Raw genomic sequence first — 14,616 nt, 5'->3', positions numbered from 1 at the left:
TCCCATGAATTTTTAATGATTTACTATTAAAATATGAATTATGGGGAAAAAACTCATTAAAAATACATTTAGCTAATAATTTTGTAATTTCAAATATAAATGTGTAACTTTATTTGTACACGTGACATTTTTCTTGAAATATTTATTGAACTCGAGGCACAGACGAGAATTCTATCTCACAAATTCTTATGAAAAATCCCCACCATTCTTAAAAAATTTTTAAAAAAAACCAACAAAATAAATAACATAAATCTATCATTATATTAAATATTACAAAAAGAAAAATTGAAAATAACGACACAAAAATCAAGTACTATATGTTGGAAGAAGGTAGATTCATGTTATCTTCTTATCTCCACAGCTGCCTCTTGCAGTACCCCAAAACTAAGGTTATATATATTTAAAATAATGTCTTTTATATGTGTCTTCTATTTGATTATGTTTAAATAGTAAAAATAGGTATTTATATATCAATATATGTGTGATATATCTTATAAAGTAATGCGTATTATATAGTAATCCCTTTTATCCTTATCTAGTATGCTATTTATTTTAGCGCATTTTTACTTTTTCCAATTAATGAACCACTTGTTGAATAATTGTCACGCGAGAACATCTAGTGGATGATATCAAAAACAAAAGCTTAAAACTCAAATTCTAAAATATTAATATGTTAAGAGTGCAATAACACTATTATTTTTTATAAAAAGAAACGATCGACACATGATCTTTAAGATTAACCTATGTACAATTTAAAATGTTTGACTTGTACGATTGTCATTTAGTAATTATAAACTTCCGTAAAACAACAAATGTATTTATCCTACATATTCAATTAGCTATATTGTTCTTTTAAAAAAAATTAGCTATATTGTAACATTTAATAACACACTTGGAAACCCAACGGGGAATTCGTGAATGTGTGGTAGCAAAGAAAAAGGTGACGAGTAATTAACGAGTATCTAAGCCCATTTTTTGAATGTGTATCTAAGCCAATTTGAATTGTACTTTATGAGCTTCAATTATATGTCACACACACACATATATATATAATAATAATAATTAATAAATTTGTCTGAGAGTACATTGCTTGGTTGGCATCCATTGAATGGTCTACATTAAAATCAATAGGAAGAGGGCCATACTCTCTATTAAACAGAATCATTGTTGGAAGCTATCACTTCTCTCCGCAACACTCCAAAACACTTTGAACCACATTCCACTTTATATATGCATGCATTTTTCCAAATTATGTCCAATGAATTAATTACAAAAAATTTCTATATTCATTAAAAAGGATACCAAAAACCTGAAATATTATATAGAAACGTAACATTCTTTATATATATATAAGATGGGGAGCTGGCTGCCACTTAATGGAATCAAATATACATATGACATTCATTATATGAATTTATTTAAATTAGATTATGTGCCATGCACATATATATATATATATATATATATATATATATATATATATATATCAAAAAAAAAAAGAAGAAGAAATATATAGATATAGAGAAAGTAATTGGGTAATTAAACAAAAGCAGGTTCCAGTCCAGCTTTGATTGCTCCAAGCTGGCACCAACTCAATCAGCTCCAGTTGGTCTTCACAAGCATTTTATTACTTCCATAATGGCCCCCCACCCCATACATATCGACCCCTATATATACACACACACACAACGTTCACAAAAACTCAAGAGTCATTCATATATCACACCTTTTCTTCAAGAAATCAACTAAATCCATCATCATATAATATATAGATATATTAATATCTGAAGTGAATTTTTTTTAAAAAAAAAATGGCTTCATTTTGCAAGGGGTTGGCAACATTTTTGTTGGTTTTGTTTGTGACAGTGAATATTTGTATGGGGGGCAATAATTTTAATGAAGAATTCGACGTAACGTGGGGCGGTGATCGGGGCAAGATGTTCAATGGAGGGGAGCTTCTTTCTCTGTCGCTGGATAAAACATCCGGTTCAGGATTCCAATCCAAGAAACAGTATTTGTTCGGGAGGATTGATATGCAGCTCAAACTTGTCGCCGGTGACTCTGCTGGAACAGTCACCACATATTATGTACGTATTATATATTAATTTGCTCAAATTTTATACATATTATATTTTTTTCAAGATTAAGTTTTAATTTTATATATATATATATATATAAAGATGAAAATTTAAGACATAAGTAAATGATGCGTACGTCCATCGGTCTTGTTGGAATGATTTATTTGATCGATAGAGACTCCAAATTTTGGATGAAAAGGAAATTTGGTTGCATTAATTAAAGAGTACAAGAAAACACATGCAACTTGTTTGCTCGTGTAAAAAGTAGAGGGACATTTATTTCTGTGGCGTACAAAATAGGTAACGCCTCTCAAAATTAAATTTGTTTTAATTATAACTTCTTTTATATAAGATCTTAACAAATATTTTCCCGTCACGAGTAAATTGTATTCGTTTCTCGCTTGATTCAAAACCTTTGTAAAGAGAGTCTACGTGACAACTTTACAAGGATACATTAATATGTTAATATTGTAATGAACTTAGATTATATAAAATTCATCTAGCTAGGACTGACGCATGAACTCATTAGTTTAATTTCGGGCTTGTATAATAAATACTCCAAGTAAAAGTGACCATTAATTATATACTATGTTTGCAATTGATGTTGCAGTTGTCTTCTCAAGGGGCGAACCACGACGAAATCGACTTCGAGTTCCTGGGAAACGTGAGTGGACAACCTTACATTGTGCACACAAACGTGTACGCTCAAGGCAAAGGGAACAGAGAGCAACAATTCTATCTGTGGTTTGATCCCACCAAAAATTTCCACACTTACTCTATCCAATGGAACCCCTATCAAATAGTGTACGTTATAAGCACATGATCATATTCAAACAATATATATAATATTGTCTAATCTCAAGTTTTTATATAATATATGATCCCCATGATGTCTTGCATATTTTCAGATTCTTGGTGGACAACACTCCTATCAGGCAGTTCAAAAATGCTGAGTCCCTTGGTGTCTCGTACCCTAAAAACCAACCCATGAGGATCTACTCTAGCCTATGGAACGCCGATGACTGGGCCACGAGAGGCGGGCTAGTGAAAACCGACTGGTCCAAGGCACCATTTACGGCCTACTACAGGAACTTCAACGTGCAAACTTGTTCTGGATCTTGCACATCAGGATTCTCCAACGGGGCATGGCAAAACCAAGAACTCGACGCCTATGGTCGTAGGAGGCTGAGATGGGTTCAGAAGAATTTCATGATATACAATTATTGCACGGATCATAAACGCTTCCCTCAAGGCTTTCCTCCAGAATGCAAAATATAATAATAAATAAGTTGCATGCAGGGGAACAAGACAATCAAGTTGTGCAATTCAAAATTCCATTAGTTTGTTTATTTCCATCTTGCCATGTTTAATTAGTACATGGTTCTAATAAAATGAAATAATCTGTTCTTTAGCTTTTTCTCTGCCCATGAATATATAACATAGCACACGCCAATCGACTAAATGGTAAACACATTTGCTTTTAGGGGCTGTACTTTATAGTTATAGCTATATATAGAATGAGTTTAAACAGATGTCATTAAAAAATATATACTTAGTTTCACAAAAGAACAAGACTAATAATTATTGGTTGGTTTGTATAATTGGTACAAAAGCATTGGAAACCATGAGTGGATCACATCATATTCATACATAAACTCATAGTTTTGACTCGATCATTTATCTTAACAGCAATCACTACACAAGTGAAAATTTTCTAGCAAGCACGATTAAATAACAAAAAAAAATTATCTCAAACTTTAATGCGTAAACTCGCAGATGACACCGTTCCCTTGATTTCATCATTCGATGAGCTTCCTTAATTCACGTCAAATAATTTACTCCTCTTTATTCTGTCTTTTCAATGCTGACAAGCTGATCTGATATTGGAAAAGATCGTTCTCGGACATAACTAGAGAAGGTCACCTTAGGCTGGAGCAAGGCCTGCAGGTGGCACGATAAAATGAAAAAACAACCTCTATCTATCAAAAGCAATTCAAGATAATATTTCAGAAGGGATGCCCGAGTTTACCGGCACTCTGCAATGAATATTGAGATCACAGTTCAATTGGCAGAGGCGCACTTTTGCTTGTTTTTCTGTATCAAGTGACTCAGCACAAGCTTGTTTAACCTGAATCTACATAGTAAGACAAAAACAAATTGAGACTTACCAAAGTTTTGGAAAGATTATGATTATCACAGAACAATGAAATGTGAAAGAAACATTAAAAGTATATATTGTGAACTGCCAAAAAGGGAAGATTTAAACTGAGATTTGAATTTTAAATTATGGCTTGGCTGAAGAGCAAGACCATGTTGCTGAAGAGCAAGAGCATGACACTCATTTGTATACAGCAATCGATTCAATTGGAACTAACCAGATTGAGGGGGACAATCTCAGAACCATTTTCATTGGTGATTGATTTTTTCAACAAATGGCGAAGTCTTGCCAACTCGTTCATCAACTCCAATGCTACTTCTTCAGCATCGTGCATCTGATTCTTTGAAAACTCAAATGCTCTCTCAGCATGAAGATGGAAAGAAGCACAATTTAGACAATTACAGGGCCCTCTGCAGCCTCTTGGATTTTTCTTTATAATGCCCTTGGGAGGACCAGCGATAGCAGAGAAAGTATTGCATACATCCATCTTCATCATGCCTTGGTTCAATTGAACTTTTTCAATTGATTCTCTGTTGTCATTATATATTTCCAATCCCAGGTCCGGGCATTTGATCTCCTTATCAGCCCGTTCAGATTCTTCAATTTGGAGAGCAGATTGCTCCTTCCTTTCAAGCCCATTAGTATCAGTGTGGGGATATTCTGATTCTATCTTTCTGGGGCTATTTTGAGATTGCAATATTCCTCCGGTCTGCAAACCAAGATTCGCAGCTGGACTAGCCCCATTTTCAGAATCATCTAAACTCAGCATGACATTTGATGGATCGGCGGGGAAAGGAGATGTATGTGTCGATAAGCTTGGATTGGCCCCAGCATTCCAAGACGAACCACCTGGAGGAATAGATGCAGGCAGTGGAATTTCCTCCAGAATCTCAGTCTTTTGGCTCCCGTAAGAACTCTCAGTTTGCAATTTCTTCACATGCATTTGTTCCACAGAAGTAGTAGCAGGTAGAGGATGTGGTTTTTCTACAAACTCTACAATAGGCTTTTGCTGTTTAACTGTTCTTGAGGTCATGGCAAGAAAAAATTATAAATAATAATTAGCATGCAAGCAATTAACCACTCACGCAGCAATTTAGTATGTCCATTTACTGATTGAACTACATTTGGCAAGGAAATTACTTGAATTATCATTGGAAATTTCCAACAGCAAAGGAAGCAGTCTTCGATAGCTGAGAGATCGTGGATGCTTAAACACCCTTCGTCGACTGCTAGGATTAAGAACCTGAAAGAACACAAGAAACTTATTCTGGATAAGTCCGCAACACATTTACAGGTAATAATACTTCAGAGAATATGTAGAGATAATATAAACAAAATAATATTTATGCTTTCAAGACATTTATGGATTGAAGAAAGTTTACCAGACTGTCGATTGAATCAGAGATTTGTTTCCTATCTGAACTTTGGTCTAGGCAAACATTGTCATTCGTACGAATTTGGTTCTCAGTCAGAAAAGTACTACTTTCAACAAATTCTTTATCAACACCAATCTCAGCTTTAATGAAAATATCAGGATCAGGAGGTGTCATTTGAATTGACTTCTCTTCCAATGAAACAAGTGCATGAGTCGCGCCTTCCTGGTGCTTTCTCTGTTCCGGTCTACGTAGCACAATATTTTCCGCAGGGTCATCCCTTTTATCTTTTCTACCACACAAATCCTCGTGTCCTGATTGAAAATTCTGCGTTGCTTTGTCCTCCGATGACTTGGTATTTTCAGAATTATAGTTCTGACGCTCAGCCCAACCATTATGAGAATGTTGGATATATGCCTTCGAATTAGACTTCACAGAACAAGACTCCCTTGACATACATGGAGTTACTGCATCTACTATTTCAATTTTCGAAACACCTAATATCGAACAATAAACATATAGCAAGAATATTAATATGACATCAAGGTACTCGTCTCTCACTATTTAAATGCATTATTAAAATCAATATACATCAACACTACCTATAAGAGCAATTAGATAGAATAAATTTAACCTTCTTCGCGTGAAAGAAAAAATAATAACTGGGCATATGAGATTCAATTTTTTGTGAAAAAACAAAAACAAAAAGAAACAACAGAGCAAGAAACTTACGGGAATCATCATTCACCAAGTCCGTTAGATATGGCAGCAACCTTCTATAACTGAAAGATCCTGGAGTCTTGAAAACCTTCCTTTTAGAACACAAAGTAAGGGCCTAAAAAAGAAGTAAATTTTTGGATGTCATGGCTTTATGTAGAAATTGAAATAACAGCAAACAACAAAATTTTGATCACCACAAATACCTAAACATCAAATAATAATAAGAAATAGTTTTCATATCTATCAAAAAACGACAAAATTGTGAGACTACAATTACACGAAGATATATGAAAGGATGCGGAACAGATCCATAGTAGTAACCAACGGTAAGCAACATGTAAACAATTAAAAAAAAAGATAAATGCATCACCATTTTGCTTCTGAGAACAGATTCATCTTCGGAAATCGCCTCACTCTTTACCGTAGAAATCCCATTATCAATATTAGATGGTTTGACCTCTTCAGCCTCCGATGTCATAACCTCATCACAGCTTCCAATCTCGTCCACCTTCATAGAACCCGAGCCCATATCCAATACACGACCCTGAACGGATCCCGAATCTAAACCTTCCAAAGATTCTTTTCCCTCTTCCAACTTATTCTCGTCCTGCGCTTGAAGGATCGAATTAATATCAGGAGTGAACACTCTCCGTGCCCGTAGATCTTTAATCGACGATCCTCCCCAAGCATTGCCACAATTTAGAACCGAAAAATCAGCCGCTGGCGATGGTTCTTCGGAAATTACTTCAGGACGGTAGATGCACATCTGGGTTCTGCTCCGGGTCAAAGTGCCTTCAAATCGGTCTCGTTGAGCTGGGATTTCCTTTCTTTTCCGGGAAATGGAATTCACGGATGACAATTCCTCCATAGCGAGAGTAATTTCTCGATGAAATTTCCCAATATCAATTCTTGTTGAGCTGCAGAAAGGGCTTGAGTGAGGGTTTCTTGAGCGCGCAGTAGAGAACAAGTGGTTTTTGGAGGGAACGTTTTGATGTTGGTGGCGGGAACTTAATGGTCCTCCCTCTTTATTTTATTTTTTTTCATGAGCGGGCTCACAAACTAATTCAATGGGCCCGATATGTTGGGCTTATCGTTCGGTATTAACAACATAGCCTATTCTCTATGTGGCCCATTAATTGTTTGTACTATTATATTTTGTTAACATAAAATAAAATAAATAGTAATCAAATTTCGAATTAAATTTTTTTTTTTTTGAATTTAGTATCATGAATATTCCTTTCATAAAGATCATGTTTGTAATTTCATCATATATATTACTTCATATCGCATCACTCCTAACAAAATTTGCCACACGTATAACTAAGATTACACACTATACAAACAACATGCATACCGGTGTTTCATTTCATCACGTTGAAAAGTTATACTTCATATATATCTTCATATGGCATCACTCCTGACACGAAATTCCCCAATGTATAACTAAGATTACACATTAGACTATACATTTAACATTTAAAAAATACAAAATTATCTCATTAACTTATTTAAGAAGTGCATTATACATGCATTTCATCGCGACGAAATCAAACACCGGTATGTTGAAGAAATGCTTTCAAGTTCTTGGTAGAAGATCCATCTTCCTTGATGGCTTCTCTCGCCAAAATCTTCCATTTTCTTGCATTATCTCTCATTTCTCTCCCATTTTCACCTCCATCCATAACTTTGTCGATGCAAGCTCTGATCTCATCACTCTCAACCAACCCATCATTCTCATTCTCATTCTCATTCACTTTCACACGAACCCCAACCTTCCACACATGTTGGATGAGCTTGGCGTTGGTCCCCTGATCCGTCCATTTGGGAAAGGCCACCATCGGAACGCCGCATGACAGGCTCTCCAGAGTGGAGTTCCATCCGCAGTGCGTCACGAAGCACCCCAACGACTTGTGTGTCAGCACTTCCAGCTGGGAACACCATCCCACTATTTTCCCCACCTTTTGGAGTTCTTCCATGCAACTCAGCTTCTGATCCTCTTCTTCTTCTTCATTCTCGTCTGGCTTGGCTCGAATGACCCAGAGAAATGGCCTTTTCGAATCTAACAACCCTCTAGCGATCTCTTCCATCTGTGATTTCGGAAGATTCAACAGGCTGCCGAATGAGACATATACTACCGATGAATCCGGCTTCGAGTTCAACCATTCCATGTAACGATCGTCTGATTTTTTAAAAAGATCGGCACCGAATGATTTGACATCAGACGATACTTGATTATAATCATCAAGATCCGTTAAGAAAGCAGGTGGGATCAAGGGTCCGATCCCGATGAACTCGTAGTTTTCAATGGATTTCAAAGCATCGGGCTCCAACGCATCGAAAGTGTTCACTAAAACCTTGGGTTTGGTTTCGTAATTATCAAGAACTTCAAATTGCTCCTTGAAAGTGGGAAGCGCGAAGGTGTATATGGCTTCGTTGGATGGAAGCATGAAAGATGGAAGATCGCTTTTGGAGAAGTCGTATGGGATCCCGGGGAACCGAATTTTCCACGAGGGATTATCGGAGTTGGCCTTTATTTCATCTTCAAATCCTCTGAAATAATAGTAATACACATCCAACACCGTCGCCGGTTGAATCCAGAGAAGCGCGCAAGGGACTTGAACCTCCCGCGCCACCGCCGCCGCCCACGGGAGCAGGAGGGTGTACACCAAGCAGGTGACGGGGCGGCCTTGCTCCGACGAGGCGGCGACGATGTCTTTCAGAGTTCTCGAGCCACCCTCTCTTAATCCCAACATGTAGCGCTTGATATCGTCTCCGGGCCTGAACCCATATTCATCGCAGCCGTCGGAAAATGTGGCGAAAGTGAGGCCTTTGGGAGCGTCGCCGGCGGAGGTTTTGGCCATGCGGCGGCGCGAATGCACGGTGGTGGCGAAGGTGACATCGATCCCGATGTGGATAAGCCTTTCGGCGAAGCGAAGCGTCGGATTGATATGCCCTTGTGCCGGATATGTGATGAGGAGGACGTGGCGGGAATTCATTGGCTGCACTGATAAGTATATGCGAATTTTTATTCTTTTTTTTTTTTTTAGCTGTGATGAGTGCGTTTGATTGTGTATTTGTATTGTGTGGCCACCATTCTATGTATGTGTATATATTTATAATCGAAGCTAGCTAGCTAGCTAGCTTTTTAGAATTCTAATTCAAATTTTCTTACAAATTTGTTTGTCCGAATAAATTATATGAAATCAATGTCTCCTTGCTCATCACGCAAGGACCATTGAGGTCTATCGAGTTCTAATACAAGGATAATGAGTCAATATTAAATCGAATAATGCAAATATAAATATGAAATCATTAATTCATATAAACTTTACGTAATAAAATATGATGATATAAATTTTATGCAAACATGAGGAATGATATGGTTGGATGGACATGACGTTTGAGGTGACGACGATGAAACAAAAGAAAATGAAATGGTGACGGCAGTCTCGATGATCGATACAGCTGGGTATATGCATTTATGTACACTTCATCTTTATATATTTTATAGTTGACCATTAATTTCACTATATCGCACGGTGAATGTTCTTTGTAAAATATTAAATGTTACATATATATATATATTATTTGTCAATTGTCCCACTACATTTGCTCTGAAGAAACTGACTCGTTTGCAATTTTTTTAATAGATTCATATTATATGCATTTTCATCAAATATAGATACCTAATTGGACTCTTCGATTTTTATTTTTTTTTGGGCTTGCATCTATATCTATAAATATATATTTTATGTTATCACGTGCTATTTTGCTATCATTACGTGGTATAATAAAAAAAATGGAGCTTACACAAAAGTGAATTAATTAATAATGATTATGACAAAATCATAAATGCGAATGAGAGTACTAGAGTAGTGTTCGGTATTCATCCATCTCTGTCCATGGATGGCTCCATGCAGCTAAGGCCATGTGCTCTATTTTAAAATGATTCGAGAGAAGATCCGATGTGAAGCTACGCAAATGTTTCGATTTTATTAGAAATTAATTGACTATACGTCTTTATAGTCTTTAAATACAATTATTTTTTTTAATGATGAATCAATTTGATGATCATATGATTTCCTAATTAATTATATGGCTGATTTTTGTATGTCGTGTCAAATTGAATGATGTGTCATGTCCCGCCTAATACATGAATGCATCCACCGAACAGTACCATTCAATATAATCGGTTTCCCCAACTAATTTACAGTCCACAAATCCAGTACCGCTTTTATTAATGCATATAAAATTAAGATGGAACGAATCAGAAAGATACTGGGAGATAATTATTTGGTGAAGCTATAATCTTATACATAAAAGTGGTAAATATATTTTGGTAAATTTACAGTCCACAATCCCAACTAATGAATTAATTTAAATGAGGGGATTCGGATGGTGCAAACGAAAGCAGGTTTAGGTATTTGCGAAAAAGTGGTAAAGATATTTTGGTATATGTAAATCGAATGCAAAATAATCTTATACATAAAAGTTATGCCAAACATTGCATAATTTATCAAACTATAGTATTTATCATAAATTATAGAAAAATGCTAGATGTACACCTTGTAGTATACACCTTAGTTTACATCATTACTTAAAATTTTTCTAATTTCCCTCATTAATTGCAAAAATACCCATGATAAGAAATAAATATCTAGTTGATCAATGAAAATTTTATAATTAATAAGAAAGGGTGTAAACCAAGGTGTACACCGATGTGTACATCTAGCATTACTCTAAATTATATATATATCCCTATTCACTTTAATATGATCATATCCATGAAGCAAACGATACTTTTACTAAAATCTTATCTTACTATTTAACTAAAAATCTTCACTTTATAGTAATTAATTTTCAAACTGATGATTTGGCCGTGAAACCTAAATAAGAATTATAATTTTCTATTCACCTAAAAAAATTATAATTATATCTTCATCTGAGCCTATATTAATAATGTAATGTTTATAAAATAATTAAATTATTTGTAATGTATTTATAATCATTTTATCTTATTTGATTTTAATCTTTTTAATTACTAAATAAAATTTTATCTCAACTAAAATTTTAAAAATTATCTAAACTTTTAAATATTTAATTCATTATATATATGTCAAAAAATTATTAACACAGTCTATAAGTAATCTTTATATATTAGATAAAAGAGACACTATCATTTTTCCCCCGAAATTACACTTATAGATATTACACTTTTTTTTCTTCTTTTTTTAAATTTTGACATTTTAAATTGTACTTTAGTACATCAATAATTTTTACGACTATTATATTATTGTTCTTTAAATATAAATAAAATTAAGATAAATTACTTATTCTAGCCTATGTTAATAAGTTATTTTTAAAAATAGCTTTTTTTATTAAAGATTATTCAATATACCCTTTTATAAGTTGATAATCTTAAAATATACATTCCTTAATTATCATTTTTCTCCATCTCAATAAACTATTATAAAAGCAATATTTATATTTCAAAATAATTAATACATACGCATTTAATTATGAATTATATTTTTTCTTAATAAATATTTGATGATGATAATATGATATTATTATTCAAATAATAATAAATTAATTAATAATATTATTGATAATGGATGTAAAAATAGTTGTATTTATGCATAAAATTAAAAATATATTAACAGTTATATATTCCGTAGAATACAAAATGATAAGAAATAAATTATTAATCATAAAAAATATAATAATAATTATTTTATAAAGCAATCTACCGAATAATAGAAAATATTAATTAATAAGCTTGTCATATTATCTATCAATATTGTTAATAATAAGAAATAAGGGTGTTGGACGTATTTACATTGTGGCAAGCTGAGTTAAATAATTTTTTTGTATGATAATGAAAAATTACTATTATTATTAATTTTAAAAATTTATTGAAAAAAACAAAAAATGATTTCACCAAATTTAGAAAGTCATGATTACACGTTTTAAAAAATGAGAATGACATTTACTTTAATTTTCTAAAAAATAAAAATCTTATTGATATACCTCAATAAAGTGATCTCCTTGGATGAGCTGAAGAAGCTCCTCCAAATAAAAGATGAACTGCTGCTGACCTGAAACCACTAACAAGAGTGTTAAGGGGGGCCGGAAGGTGTTCCTGCGTATCCCCTCCGACGCTCAAGTCAGATGCTACAATAGCAAAAATATAGAGAGTGGTGTGTGCACACGAGTGAAAAATTAGGATCCAAATAATGAAAGTGAACCTGGTATTTATAGGAGAGGGCTCCGGGTTTAGCGCCTACTTTCCTTATCAAGAATCCGCGAACCCTGGGATCACAATCCCGAATATTTAGGCTGAGATCTCGTCCGAATCTTGTCGAACAAAGGAAATAACAATACACTTAATCTGAGCAGAACAGTCATCATGAGGATGCTATATTGCTGCTCTCCCTGAGGTCATATGGAAAAGGGGTGAGTAAGTTATTGCTGAACCTCTGAACTCCACCTGAACACTGATCCTAACAACTTAGCTAGCTCATCAAGGTTATTCAACCCTTCTACTAAGCTAACTCCCTACTGACATCGGGGCTGAGATGAACTCCAGAGCTCCCAACCCGAGTTGGAGAGGATGGTGAAAGAATTTGGCTGAGCTCCCGAGCTTAGCTCCCGAGCCGAGCTGGAGGTGAAGGTGGAGGAGTTTGACTGAGCTCCTACTGACATCGGGGCTGAGATGAACTCCAGAGCTCCCAACCCAAGTTGGAGAGGATGGTGAAAGAATTTGGCTGAGCTCCCGAGGTCCCGAGCTGAGCTCCCGAGCCGAGCTGGAGGTAAAGGTGGAGGAGTTTGACTGAGCTCCCGAGCTCCCGAGCTGAGCTAGACATTACAATGGGAGACCTTGGCCGAGCTCCCGAGTTCCCAAACTCCCGACCTGAGCTGATCCCCCGGACGATTCTGGCTAGCTAAGAATTGATCTTTACCTTAGGGTCATCTATGAGCTGAAGTGATTTCCTCTTCCGGATATCACAAGTCCCTCCCATAAAAGTCGAATTGAGGTCAAAGACTCGAAATTCGTTTTTATGCTGAGATGACCCTAAATGGATGTCGAGCTAAGGTGCCTGGGTGAGGTTACCCTCGACTGTACTGAGCTGAGGTACATGAGTGAGGACAACTTTAATTCTAATAACACGTGTCATCATGTAACGGTAACTTTTCAAATTTCAGAAAATCCGAGCCGTCCCTCTTCCAAAAAATCAACGGCCTGGATTCACTTGCTGCTTCTATAAATAGGTCTTGACTGTGAAAATTCATTTTCACTTTTCCCCTCACTTTGCTTCTCTTAATTTTCTTTCAGATTCCCTTTTCCGAGCTCCCATGCTTTCTCGATTCTTCTGTTACCGAGCTCCCCGCCTAAGTATCCTTGTAAGTAATGGCCTCCTCCTCCCGAGCTAACTCTGGAAGCTCGGATGAAATATTCCGAGAGGTGGATCGATTTGATTCCCTCGCACTTACCCCCGCAGGAGAGCCTACAGGCCAGGACCCTGCTCACCCCTCGACCTCAGCTCGGGATGATGACCTGGGCAATGACCCAGAAGCCTCTGTGGTGTCGTGGTTTGAGCAGTATCCCTCCGAGCTAGATGCCTCGGATGAGGAAAAGATAAGAGCTCTATCCCACGCCCCGAAGACTTATGAATTCATCATTCCTGACCCCACAGACCGAGCTAACCACCCTCCTCCAGGGTATTATACTTTTTATTAAGATCAGCTGGAGGCAGGTCTTAGATTTCCCCTCCCCTTACTTTTCCAACAATTCAACCGATACTATGAGCTTCACCTAGGACAGTTCACCCTCAACTCCTTCCGAACTCTCTGTGGTTTTGTAGTTCTTTTTAGGACTCTGGGCTTCGAAGTTAACTGTTTTACCATTTGTAATTTCTTGCTGCCCAAACGTTCTGAGGAGGGCCCTTTTTACTTTTTCTGCCGACCCAACTGCAAATTTTTTAAGGGTTCTCCCAGCTCCAATAAAAATTGGAAAAATGCTTTCTTTTTTGTATGTCCCTCCGATGATTGGGACATATGTTCAGCTTGGAGGGATGTTCTCCCACTCCTAACTGTTCCCGTCCCGAGCTTCCGTCAAGGGGAATTGTTTACTGGAGCCCAAAGGGCTATAAGGGGGAAGGTGCTTTGATGTCTCTGCCCTTTTGGCAGAGGACCTGCTCTGCCACCATGAGCTCAGCTCGGCAGATGTTTTTGTTCGAGGAAACTTAGGTACGGCCCTTCCCCCGCCCGTGCTCCGCTTTACTAA

At 36.1% G+C, this 14,616-nt stretch overlaps 3 protein-coding genes across 4 annotated transcripts; 1 reads left to right on the top strand and 2 right to left on the bottom strand.

Annotated features, from left to right (window-relative positions):
- The first annotated feature begins 1,693 nt into the window (after positions 1-1,693).
- On the top strand, positions 1,694-3,489 carry LOC140887262 (xyloglucan endotransglucosylase protein 1-like). The gene is made up of 3 exons (XM_073294395.1): positions 1,694-2,087; positions 2,689-2,882; positions 2,987-3,489. The coding sequence occupies exons 1-3, from the start codon at positions 1,812-1,814 to the stop codon at positions 3,354-3,356; spliced, it is 840 nt and encodes a 279-aa protein (XP_073150496.1). The 5' UTR covers positions 1,694-1,811; the 3' UTR covers positions 3,357-3,489.
- Positions 3,490-3,616: 127 nt separating this feature from the next.
- On the bottom strand, positions 3,617-7,312 carry LOC140887250 (uncharacterized). 2 transcript variants are annotated; one of them, XM_073294372.1, is made up of 7 exons: positions 6,700-7,312; positions 6,342-6,444; positions 5,619-6,106; positions 5,377-5,479; positions 4,454-5,253; positions 4,108-4,212; positions 3,617-4,019 (listed from the first exon to the last, which is right to left on the bottom strand). In XM_073294372.1, the coding sequence occupies exons 1-7, from the start codon at positions 7,195-7,197 to the stop codon at positions 3,924-3,926; spliced, it is 2,193 nt and encodes a 730-aa protein (XP_073150473.1). In that variant the 5' UTR covers positions 7,198-7,312; the 3' UTR covers positions 3,617-3,923. The 2 variants fall into 2 exon arrangements, with proteins under 2 accessions (XP_073150473.1, XP_073150482.1); XM_073294381.1 differs by having other exon boundaries at positions 4,108-4,206.
- A 455-nt stretch (positions 7,313-7,767) lies between these two features.
- LOC140893873 (UDP-glycosyltransferase 75C1-like) lies at positions 7,768-9,421 on the bottom strand. The gene has a single exon (XM_073302744.1). It carries the CDS (start codon positions 9,323-9,325, stop codon positions 7,877-7,879), a length of 1,449 nt encoding a protein of 482 aa, XP_073158845.1. The 5' UTR covers positions 9,326-9,421; the 3' UTR covers positions 7,768-7,876.
- Positions 9,422-14,616: the final 5,195 nt, after the last annotated feature.

The sequence above is a fragment of the Henckelia pumila genome, chromosome 1 (assembly GCF_033568475.1).
Source record: "Henckelia pumila isolate YLH828 chromosome 1, ASM3356847v2, whole genome shotgun sequence".
NCBI classification, from domain to species: Eukaryota; Viridiplantae; Streptophyta; class Magnoliopsida; order Lamiales; family Gesneriaceae; genus Henckelia; species Henckelia pumila.
The sequence above is the reverse complement of the archived record's forward strand: the minus strand, read 5'-3'. Positions and strand labels throughout refer to the sequence as shown.

Bases quoted from the DNA above. Each gene is read 5' to 3' on its own strand.
- LOC140887250 (XM_073294372.1), bottom strand. From the start codon at position 7,197: ATGGAGGAATTGTCATCCGTGAATTCCATTTCCCGGAAAAGAAAGGAA. The intron at 6,107-6,341 runs GTAAGTTTCTTG...GTTCGATATTAG, and splicing joins CTTGGTGAATGATGATTCCC to GTGTTTCGAAAATTGAAATA. The intron at 4,213-4,453 runs GTTAGTTCCAAT...CTTACTATGTAG, and splicing joins AGATTGTCCCCCTCAATCTG to ATTCAGGTTAAACAAGCTTG.
- LOC140887262 (XM_073294395.1), top strand. From the start codon at position 1,812: ATGGCTTCATTTTGCAAGGGGTTGGCAACATTTTTGTTGGTTTTGTTT. The intron at 2,088-2,688 runs GTACGTATTATA...TTGATGTTGCAG, and splicing joins GAACAGTCACCACATATTAT to TTGTCTTCTCAAGGGGCGAA. The intron at 2,883-2,986 runs GTACGTTATAAG...GCATATTTTCAG, and splicing joins TGGAACCCCTATCAAATAGT to ATTCTTGGTGGACAACACTC.
- LOC140893873 (XM_073302744.1), bottom strand. From the start codon at position 9,325: ATGAATTCCCGCCACGTCCTCCTCATCACATATCCGGCACAAGGGCAT.